Below are 12,341 nucleotides of genomic sequence, written 5' to 3'. Positions count from 1 at the left end.
AACAACTTTAACTCAGACACTTATAACTCTGACTGATTGAAGTGTCTGGGAGGTTTGCTTTACATATTTATCTGACATGCAGGGAGCAGGTGACTTGCAATAACTGACTACTGCAACAAGGTCTAGAAAGTCCTGACACCAGTCTTCTCAATGAGCAGTTCGACTAATGAACTACTAACATGAAAAGATAAAATCAAAATCTAAGTATATGAAAATATAACGTGAATATCTTAACTGAGAATGATAGGGAAAAATGGGCTGCACATTTGAAATCAGAATTAAAAAATACATAAAATCTACCATATTTCTATTGAAATTGTGTTTTTCATTGTTGTTCATTATTAAGTAATTCTGTTGTGTGGGAGTTGAACCGTATGTTCTGGTGTATAAGTTGATTTCTATTTAGTGCCTTGAAAATTCATGTGTAATGGTGTGTATTCATCATTTAAGTTGATTCCCTTTCTTTTCCAGTTATCTTTTATATCTCACACAAAATCTATGCTTAGAACCACTGTTTACTTTTTTTTTTTTTTTTTAGTTCAGTCATTTTTGCTCTTCAAAAAGTTTCATTGTGACATTTTATTACACTGCACAGTAAACTATAAAGAAGGTGGTAAACTTGTAAGTACTGTCTATAAGATACTATCTTATGTAGAAGATCATTAAACCTGAAACCCACAGGCTTGGGTAACAGCATGATATCAGACTTATCAATGCTCGATGTATATGTGGAAGGCTTTGATCATGTAACAGTCATTTCTTGTTCAATACAAAACTGCAAAATGTGCTACCATATTGAACATTGTTTACAATGCTTCAATATGGTAGCACATTTACTATTAGAAATTGAAAGTCTTGAAAGTTTACTTTTAAAGAACTCAAAAACAGAAATAACTCCCATTGAATTTGTCTTATGAAGATGATGGATAAGTTCTTGAGTTTTTAAAGGTGAACAGCATGCAAATACACTCCTGCCTAAAAGTTTGGAATCGTGTTTCATTTTTCTTAATTTTCAGTCTTTATTAAAATAGAACCAACTTATTTACCAGTTTTATTAACATATTTTCTATTATGTATAAAAATCAAAAAACTGAAATAATATTTAAGAAATATTTTAAAATTTTTTAAAAATTATTTCATAGAAAGTGGGAGTATTGTGTAAATATTATAGAAGATTGTAGACGATTCTAATGTGTTTGCAATAATATAAATTGAGTAACAATTGCAGATTATAAAATCAAACATCCGTCATTGAGAAAGAGTGTTTTGTGTGTTTCATTATAAACATCGTTTACTTTCATTTACTTTTAGCATTAGCATTAGTAGAGGCATTTGATGCAAGAAAGCAAGCTTATGCAGCATCAGCCAAAAAAAATAAATAAATAAAAAATAACCACTTCCACTTCACCCCTCTGTTCGTTCGAAATACCTGTCCAGCTGAGCCTTAAACTTATTTAGGCTATCAACTTCCACGACAAGGGATGGAAGTCTGTTCCACCAACCAACCACCAGCTGGCTAAAGGCAAATTTCCTCACGTCTATCCTACATCTGTCTTTCCTCAATTTGAATTTATGCCCTCTCAGGTGATTATTCTCAGCAAGAGGAAATATCCCATCAGCATTGAGTATGCTCAAACCATTCAAGGCTTTATACACCTCTATCAGATCACCTCGCTGGTGCCTAGTCTCCAGACACTGTAATTTGCAAAACTTAAGCCTTTCTTCGTAAGAACACCCCTTTGTTCCATTCACTAATCTTGTCCTTCTGTGTACTGGTTACAGCATCTCTACATCCTTCTTGAATTGAGGCCTCCAGACCTGTATACAGTACTCTATATCACCTCCTTTTCCCTGCTATAAAAATTCCTATATATCATCGACAATACACCATGAGCTACTCTTGCAGCCCGTCTGCACTGCTCAGAAAACTTCATATCTGCCTGCACAACCACCCCCACGTCCCTTTAATTCTCAACCACTGTCAGTGTAGTACCACAGAGTTGATATGTTGCTCTGGGGTTGCTGTTTCCCATATGTAGTACTTTACATTTGTCAATGTTAAACTTCATTTGCCACATCTCAGCCCATCTACTCAACCTTTCCAGATCCTGTTGCAGTAGCATAGTGTCAGTAGTGTCCTTAACAACCCTGCCAACCTTCGTATCGTCTGCAAACTTGGACATTAAGTTTGATATACCATCCTCAATATCATTTATAAATACAGAAAACAATAATGGACCCAATACTGAACCCTGAGGGACTCCACTAATAACTTTAATCCATGGTGAGCGGTGTCCATTGATTACCACTCTCTGTCTTTTCACCTTCAACCACCCCTTTATCCATAGTAGCAATTTGCCTCCAATGCCACACTGCTCCAATCTGTGTAGCAGTCTTCCATATGCAACAGTATCAAAAGCCTTTCTAAGATCCAAGCATATAATATCAAAGTTATTCCCTGCATCCAGTTCTTTTGTGACTGCATCATAGTATCGAATCAAATTGGTCAGGCAAGACTTCCCCTTAACAAAACCATGCTGTGTCCAAGCTATAGCTGAAGTCTTGTCTAGATGATCTTGCAGTGCTTCTTTAACCAGTGCCTCCATTAATTTTCCTGGAACAGAAGTTAAACTCACTGGTCTATAATTACTTGTGTCGACCTTTGATCCTCCTTTGTGAATTGGGATCACATTTGCACATCTCCAGTCCATGGGTACTTCCCCTGAGTCCAAGGAAGCTCTCATAATTATGGCTAAGGGTTTGCTTACTTCCTTTGCTGCCTCCTTTAATATAATTGGATAGATCCCATCCACCCCAGGTGCCTTTCTTGTGTTTATCTTCAAAAATCTCTCCTCCACTTTACTCTCAGTTATTACAAGATTCTCTAGCTTACTGCCAGAGTTGAATACACCTCTGGCATTCTCCTCGCTGAATAACTCCTCATGTGTGAAGTTTGAAGCTAAATATTCATTTAGTTTGTTAGCTACCTGAGCAGGATCATCAACAGTTGACCCATCGATATCAAGTGGACCAATCTGATTCATCCTCTTCCTTCTAGAGTTTACATAAGTAAAGAACTCTTTGCTGTTTTTCTTTGCATCCCTTGCCAAAGATTTCTCGTAATCTGCCTTCACCTGCCTAACCTCCTTTGTAACTTGGTTACAAATCAATTTGTATCTATCGTCGGATTCTGTGTCACGTGTTAATTTATATGTATCCCATGCATTTTTCTTCTCTGCCATATGTCTCATTAGTTCATTTGACATCCATTTAGGCCTAAACCTTGAACAATATTTCTTAGCTGGTATGTAAAGCCTAGTAGCTTCCAAGATAAATTCTTTGAATGCTTCCCATTTTGAATTTGCTGTTGGTAACATCATCAGTTTGTCCAACCGTATAGAATTTAAATACTGTCTCAGACCACCGTAGTCACCTTTATGAAAGCAAAAACCCTTCCCTTTACCTCTGATGGTAGTTACCTCTTTGAGTAAATCCCACTTCAGCACACTGTGATCACTGCCACCTAGTGGTTCCTTTATCTGCAGATTCTTAATGCATGAGAATCACTACTGATAATCAAATCAAGAGTATTACTCTCTCTAGTTGCCTCCCAAACATGCTGATGTAGAAAACAATCATCCAATAAATCCACAAAAGCCTTGCTAGTGTATGAGTGACCAACCCACAAATTCCTGTCAATATCTGAGAAATTAAAATCCCCCATTATAAGACTCTCTCATTTACTGGCCCACTCTATTTCCCTGTACAGTTTCTTATTATACTGATCAGAGTCATTAGGCCTATAGCACACTCCTACTCTCAATTTTGATCTCCCAATGCTTATGTCACTCCAAACTGACTCGACACTGCACTGTCCAGCGATGTTGACTGGCTTCACTTCCTTGGATTTTATGTGTTTCTTAACTAATATCATAACCCCTCCTCCCTTCCTATCCTGTCTATCCTTTCTGTAGACATTGTACTCCGAAAATTCCAGTTCTGCATTCCTTATATCTGTGTGACACCACGTCTCTGATATCCCAACAATATCTGCCTTTGATGCTTTGAGCAATACCTCAAATTCATCAAATTTATTTACCGAACTCCCAGCATTGGTGTACACGCTTTGTATTAATGCACCTGTTCCTATTCTTATCTACCCTAACACAACTCATGTGTTTACTTGTACCGCAATGACTCCCAGCAGTCTCTGAAATATCCTGCATCTTGTTTTCCAGGTTTCTGCTCATTCTAATAGAAGCAGTGCAAGAATCACTTTCACCTCTGCCAGTGGCTACTGTTAATCTATTAGTCCTTGTATCCCCCCAAGCTAGCAGTTTTCTGACCCACCTATCACTGCCTCGATAGCATCAGCAAATATTCTTGCACCCTTTCTATTTAAGTGTATCCCATCCCTGTAGAAGCAGTCTCTCCTGTTAACAAGTACAGACCAGGCTGAAAAAAATTCTACCCCATGAGGCTTGCACAATCTTTCCAGGGCCGAATTGATCGACAAGGCTCTCATCATATACTCCCTCCTATTGTGTCTGGGCAGAATTGCAGACACTTTCAAATTCAACCCTAATTCACAGCTTTTTTTCAACAGTGACCTGTACTTGTTAAGTAATTCTGCGGGTCTCCTACTCTTAATATCGTTAATGCCAACGTGTACAACTATATCACCTTTTGTGCACTTAAAAGATGATATCCGCTCTATAACGTCATCAACCTTTGCCCCTGGCATGCGAACAAATAACATCACAAACAGCATTCCAAACACTGTTGCTGAATATCTCTATGCAGATGATCTTACCATATCCTGCCATTCCCAGAATATGAACTATATTGAGAGGCATCTACAAATATCCATTAATAAAATTGAATTATGAATGGCACAAAATGGAAACAAACTGTCAAGCCACAAATCTAAAGCCGTACATTTCTGCACTAAGTGCAGAATGCATGCATCTTGAACCTGAGTTGCACTTGGCCAATCATCCTCTGCCAATTGTGAACAGTATTCTCCTCCTAGGGCTAATTTTTGATAAGAAATTAAACTTCCAGGAGCACATCAAATATCTAAGAACCACTTGCACAAAGAAAATTAATATACTCCGGGTTATCTCCAGTACATCTTGTGATGCAGGTCGCTATACTCTGCTCGACTTATATAAGTCCCTAATTAGATCTCGACTAGATTACGGAGTATATGACTCAGCTAGCGAAATGGAGAGCACAATAGCCCATATTGCGTCCATCCAACATTCTTCTCTAAGGATAGCTCTAGGTGCATACAGAACATCACCAGTTCAAAGTCTTTATGTTGAGGCTCACGAACCTCCACTTAGCATCAGAAGAAAGATGTTGTTAATGAACTACTCAGCTAAAATTAAAAGCCTGCCTACTCACCCTATTAAGCCACTACTGCATGATTCTCAGTGGAAAAGTCACTATGCAACTAAACCCAGAACTATTCGGCCTACTGGTATCAGACTGCAGAATCTAACAGAAAGCTGGAACATTCAACTTGATAATATCCTCAAAGAATCAAAAGATTCAGTTCCCCCATGGACTTCCTTCACACTTTCTTCTGATGAATACTTTGAACAATGGGGTAAAGGTTCTGTAGCAAATATTAACATCCAACGACTACATTTTGCTCACACACAAAATACCCCTACTTTACCAAGATCTATACTGATGGTTCAAAATCTGACAATTGAGTGGGTGCAGTTGCTGTCTTCCCTAATACAACTGTTTCAATTTTGCTTCCAACCGAATGCAGCAGTCATATTGCTAAGCTCCATGCCATTAAGCTTGCTCTGAAAAACATCTCACTGCTGTCAATAAATAAAAGCATAATATATAAAGATTCACAGAGTGCTCTTTTAGCTTTGAAAAACACTTCCTCACCTAACAATCCTTTATTAAAGCTCATAAGACATGAGCTAATATGTCTTCATGAGCATCAGCAAACTGTTATCTTCTCTTGGATCCCTGGCCACAGCGGTATTCCAGGAAATGAATGTGCAGATGAAGGATGCTGCAAAGTATCCTTCCAACATAGCCTCAACAAATGATCTAGTCCCATATTCTGATTATAGATATAATGTATGGAGAACATCTATGGAACAATAGACACTTCTGTGGAAAATGCAAACAAATAACAAGCTATTTCAAATAAAACCTGAACCACAATTATGGACTTTTAGCCTTCATAAAAATAGAAAAGAAGTAGTAATCTTAGCCAGAACTCAAATAGGTCACACCTACCTCACACATCTCTATCTGGTTGCAGGAAATGATACTCCTCAGTGTGTGCACACCACTTACAGTAAAACATATACTTCTTGAATGTAGCTTGTTCAACAATGCTCGGCAAGCGTCTTTTAGTTTGATTTCAGATCTACAACAACCTCTGTCTCTCAATAGCATCATAGGTAAATAAGCAAATCTCTCTGAATTCTTTCACTATTTAAAACAAATTTGAATATATGACCGTTTATAACTGCTGCTCAAGCAGTTTTTTATGTAAAGTCAATTGATTTGGGAGGCACAATGTGGCCTATGTAGCCCTTTCGCCAGAAAACACCACCACGACAACATCAAAGCAAGAATATAATATGAGGTTAGCTTTGTGAATTTTTATGCATTTTGATACACATCTCATTCTTTACACATAGTATATATTTTTTGCTGATTATTTAATATAATCTTCATTTGAATATGTTTCTTTAGTCCGTTAACTTTTGTAGAAACATCGTTCTCAGCTACGATCTACTCACATTGTCAGAACAATCTCTGCACCAAGCCATCTCTCACTTATTTCAGTGTCTTACATGGTTTGTGATTTGGAGAGGACAAATTTCATTATTCTCTAATAAACAGTTTTCTCTTTCTAGCCATCTAATTAGAAATTTTAAAGTCATTTGCTACCAGCTGTAACCTCTGGTACTTTTTGTACCAGAGGTTTTACCAGCCACTATTATTACTGCCATAAAGAAAATAATTCATTAATGTCAACATGCATGTGTTTTGTTTTAAAAACTGTTTAAAAATGTACTTAAAACCAGCAGTGGTGGTTTGAAACAATACTTTTGTCTTCACAATTAACAGACTGTAATTACTCTGTCCCCCCCTCTCCATTTCTTCCTCCAGTGAAGTTGGCACATATGCAGCACCTGTTTGGAAAAGTCTAGCTCTAATCATTGATGAAGTGTGGAACTTACTGAGGTCTTGTTCAACTGAATTAACAAGTACAGTTATTTATTTGGGAAATACAAGAGTACATTATCTTATTATTATTAAATATATGGCATTTATGACAGGAAGACTTGCCTAAAACCATATTAATAACAGATATTATCCTTTTAATATAAAACTAGTTTCTGGAGTTCAGATTACTATGAAGTGTGCAATTCTATATTTTAAATACAGTGATGGTCACATATTTTAGTTGTATTATCTTGAGTATGTTGTGATAATTTTATATTTTTTACTCTAACCCTTTTGCTGGCAAGTTTCCAGACAGCAGATAAGCCAGCTGGAATGAGTTGTTTGAAGAATTCAGATGTTTTATAAAAACTGAAAAACAATGTATATAAATGTTTTTAAATATTAATTTTTTCCCATTTTTGATTTTATCGGCTTTATAGTGATTTTATAGTCATACTGTTTTTTTTTTTTTTGATTCCTTAATCGTACTAAAAAAAATTTTTTTTTTTTAGTACGATTAAAATCAAAAATAAAATCAGAATTAAAATTGAGGGGAGAATAAAAATACACAAAGTTCCTGCTTTTTTAATGTATTGTGTAATGTCCTTTACATTTGTATATGTAGTACTTGATTTAATGTCATCAATTTCTGAATTTGAATTCCAGAGAATTTCTTCAATTTTGACTTGTGTAAGCCCACATCATCTTGACCTTACTTGAAAGGTTGCACCTTCCCATACCAAATTTCAAAATTATCATAAATATATATTTAAAAAAAAAAAAAGGCTGTTATTACTTATATAAACACAGTTGGTAGATGACACTGCATCCCTGTAGAGTTTCAATACAATGTGTTTTTTTTTGACTGGTGCAGCAAAAGCTTTTAACTTCCTTGCACTGGAGCCATTAATATTACAGTGAAAAAAGTAGAATGTAAAATATGTATTAGCAATTTGTGTTAATGTTTTTTTCCTCATCAGCATCACAATTTGAGGATTATTGGAAAATGTAGTGATGCAAAAATATCAAAAAATCTTACTAAATATGATATAAACTATATATCTTATAGTACTAAAATTACAACTGTGAATAATGCAAGTTTATTAAAAAGCGCTATTAAAATAATGAAGGAAACAAATTAGAATAAAAGTGGAATTCCAAAATAGCATGCACATAATTCTCATTCATCAAAGACTGAATATAGGACATTGGGCTGTTGCAATATGGAGTACTGCTGTTACTTGACAAGACTGCATTTGAAATAGAAACTTATTGACTATTCTTCCTACATCCTGGAATCTAGTGATTCCCTTGTATTAGTTTTTAATTTTTATGAAACAGAATTATGTGCACATTATTTTGGGAACTGCTTTTATTCTAATTATATATTTCTTTCCATTTTTAACTTTCTTTTTCAGTCAACTTGCATTATTCCCAGTGAGTACTGTAATATATATACATTATTATATCATATTTATAAATTGATTAACGTTTTGTACTTTAGTTTCTCAACAGTTATAAATTATGCAAAATTTTATGTGAAAATTCCCTTTTAAATGATTGTATTTTTAAATTTAGAGTGCTGTGCTTGGGGTATTTCAGAAACTTATAGCATCAAAGACTAATGATCATGAAGGTTTCTATATCTTGGAAAGTTTGGTTGAATATTTAAAACCGTAAGTACTTATTATTTCTTTATTGGTTTGACTTCTTTCCCCCTAATAATCATACTAGATTTTTTTTTTTTTTTCCCACAGAATTACTAATTCTTTTATCAACTTTCAAGAAACAACAGATATATATTGAATCTTATTTGTTTCACTTTCTCTTGCAGAAAAGGGAATATTAATTAAATATAGCCTATTCTTAGATGCCAAACTTACAAGTTTCTCACTCCAGTGATCCCATACCGGGTGCTGAGCAATTTTCAGTGAACACGTGATTAAAAGTGTTCTATAGAATGCTTTAATGACATATTATTTTAGTTTCAAAACAGTTCACCCACTCATTATAAAAAGTAGCTTATAGTTCTACAAGCAACACACTAGAGCCCATAATGAAAATTCACCTATCTGTTTATTTCTGCTTTATTACTAACTGAACTAACCTTTTCTGGTGCCTCCGTAGCCAGATGGGCAGGAGCAGCAGTGCGTAGAACACGCTTCTTGATTAGACCAAGGTTCGAGCCCGTGACCACCAAATACAGAGGATGCAGAAAGGTCAGGGAATGACCACCGCATATCCCGGAGCAATATGGCCTTAGTTGCTAATGCTCTTAAAAAAACCAAATACAATAACAAACTAACCTTTTCCGGCTGCTTGGTCACTGGTTTGCATCACTTACAAGTTAACCATCTGAAATCTGGCTATTTGCAGATGGAAACCATACATCATTCATACTCTGAGTTCCGACAACTACAGTGATGGAGCTGGAAACCTGAAAGGGGAAAAAATAATCCTCCAGAGCTAAATCAAGCAAATAATGAATTAACAAACAAGATACCGCCTAGATCTATGGATCATTCACCACTGTGCTGACAGGAAGATGAGTCTAAATCCATCTACTATCAAAAAGCAAAAGATGAGGGAAAATATTTTTCCACTCTTCCGGATCATATACTTGTCATACCAGGCTGTCAGCAAACTGTTAGCAGAGCAGTATCATGCATAGTGTCATTCCAGTATAGTGTATGTTTATGGATTTTGAGATGGAAATGCAGCCCGAATGTGAAAAGAGCTTTTGCTGAGGCTGAAGTTACGTCTGCCTGCATAGAATCTGTGTGGTGTGAGTTAATTGGAAGCAAAGGTATAGTGAGAGTGGGAGTAATCTCTACAAACTGTAAGATTGTGAAGCGTATGAGAGAACACAGCATATGCAGATGGAATGGATAAGTAAGCAGAAATGTCTTGTTATGGGTGACTTCAATCTGCCCCAAATTGATTGGAATAAGTGAGAGGTAAACTCGTCATTGGGGGAAAAAAATTTTTAATAAACTAGATGATTATTATTTGTTCCAGGTTGTTAAAGAAATACTAGGGGTGAGAACATTCTTGACCTCATCATTACTCATGAATCAGATGATATTGCAGGGCTTAAAGCACAGGAGCCATTGTCAGATAGTGAATATGCAGTTTTCATTTGGAAGATGAAGAAAGATGTTGCAATAGTTAAAAGTAAAGGCACGGAGTTTGATTTCAGAAGAGGTGACTTTGATAATATATGGCATCTATTAATTGGATGGATTGCAGAGTGAGGGCAAATACATTTGAACTGTGGAATACCTTTAAAGCAAAAATCACAGAAGCCATGAATGCATACATGCCATTAAGAAAATATTACAGGATGCTGCTGAAATGGATGAATGCAGGGCTGGCTGGTCAAATAGAGCATAAAAAGATAGCATGGGATAGTTACAGAGTGACGAAAAGTGCTGAAGCCTACAACAGATACAAAGTTGATTTGGAATAGTACCACAAGGTTAGGGACGCCAGGGCTGCTATGAAAAAGCACTGGCTAAGAGAGCACAGGATTTGAAAAATTACTTGCCCTTATCTCTGAATGTTTTGGTACCTTATATTCAGTGTTTATAAACTATTTCAGTGATCGAAGAATTGTAGTTAAGACACTACATACTGAAATTACGAGAAGTGTATTATGTGGATGTCCTCAAGGCTCGGTGATAGGTCCCTTCATCTGGAATATTGTCTTAGATGAATTCTTAAATAAGGACATAGAAGGAACAAGATATATATCCTATGCCAATGATTTAGCAATTCTGATTACTGGGAATTCTCGTTCTCAGTTAGAGAACAGAGCTGAAAATGTATTAACAGAATTGTACAGATGGTCAAGAATAAATAAGTTGCAAATTTCACAAGAAAAGACTGTGCAAATGCTATTGAAAGGTAAGTTAAGCATGAATAGAGCACCGAATGTCAGGCTGAATAGGGGGGGGGGGCAGTTCACTATGTCAAAGTCACAATATATTTAGGAATACAAATTGAAGAAAGGCTGTTCTTTACTGAGCATGCTAAATATCTTAAGAATAAGATTCAAACATTGTACACCAAGCTCCGGAGGATTATAAGCTCTGATTGAGGTATAAAGGGCCTGGTCATAAAACTTTTGTATGAATGTCTATTTGTCCTCATCATGATATATGCCTCGGGAGTTGGGTACATAGAATAAATAAGGTGGTAATGCAAAAATATACTTTACAGGCACAGAGATTTGCCTTATTGGGTGTGGCCAGGGCTTGCAGAACTGTCTCCTCAGAGGCTCTACAGATAATATTGGGAAAATGCCTGTTAAGTATGTTATGCTGCTGAGTGATTTATTATATTATACCAAGAGAAATATAAGAAAGACTCTTCTGGGATTGTCATCTTGCCCAGACAAAACTAAAGTTTATGTGTGATCAGATCTTAAAACTGAGAAAGCACAAATATTACAAGAACTGATGGCTTTATGACAAAGTGACTGGAAAATTTCTAATAAAGGAAGATAGACATATCTGTTCTTTCCCAAAGTTGGATTAGTAAATAAACATTCCTAAATAACAGGATGTGGCTTGGCATATAGATTGTTCCAACTAGGTTTAAAAGAGCGAGGAACTTGTCAATGCGGACAGGAGGAAACTTCTCAACATATTATGTTGGAATGTGGAAATTATGTCGATTTAAGACTAACCTTGGAGATGTCTTCTGGCGTGGACTTAAAAAGGCTCTCTGGGTATTGTTTAAATATTTTAATGACTTTGTAAGTGCTGTGTTTAGAAGACAGAAAAACTTATTACTAGATAGTAGAAGCCAGCCTTCTCACAGAAGGGATGGAAACTTCTTTGACTAAAAAAAAAAAAAAAAAAAAAACGGATTAAAAAAGTTGTCAAGATATATTCTCTTCAGAGAAATCTAAATGGCAGTAACAAAGTTTTTGTTTCGTTCGTTTATCTTAACATTTTTATAACTAACCATTTTTGAACTCTACAGCTCAGACATTAAGAAAACAGTATGTCCCAATCCATGGGTAGGTTTCAGGGTATGGTTGAACATGTGATATCTTAAATGTATATATGTAGTCCTTAACGAGAGGTTACTGTATAAGCTGGAATATTTTGGGATTACCG

At 35.8% G+C, this 12,341-nt stretch overlaps 1 protein-coding gene across 2 annotated transcripts in view; it reads left to right on the top strand.

Moving 5' to 3' along the window:
- Cse1 (chromosome segregation 1) overlaps positions 1 to 12,341 on the top strand; it is a 441,978-nt gene that overhangs the window by 318,829 nt on the left and 110,808 nt on the right. For both annotated transcript variants that reach the window (XM_090381796.1, XM_090381797.1), the window contains exon 21: positions 8,794 to 8,891. In XM_090381796.1, the coding sequence (XP_090237922.1) occupies positions 8,794 to 8,891 (98 nt within the window). The remainder of the gene's footprint in view (positions 1 to 8,793; positions 8,892 to 12,341) is intronic.

Source organism: Mastigoproctus giganteus, chromosome 9, assembly GCF_048544385.1.
Source record: "Mastigoproctus giganteus isolate SK-2022 chromosome 9, ASM4854438v1, whole genome shotgun sequence".
Lineage (NCBI taxonomy): Eukaryota > Metazoa > Arthropoda > Arachnida > Uropygi > Thelyphonidae > Mastigoproctus > Mastigoproctus giganteus.
Note: the sequence above shows the minus strand (reverse complement) of the source record. Positions and strands in the feature narration are given on the sequence as shown.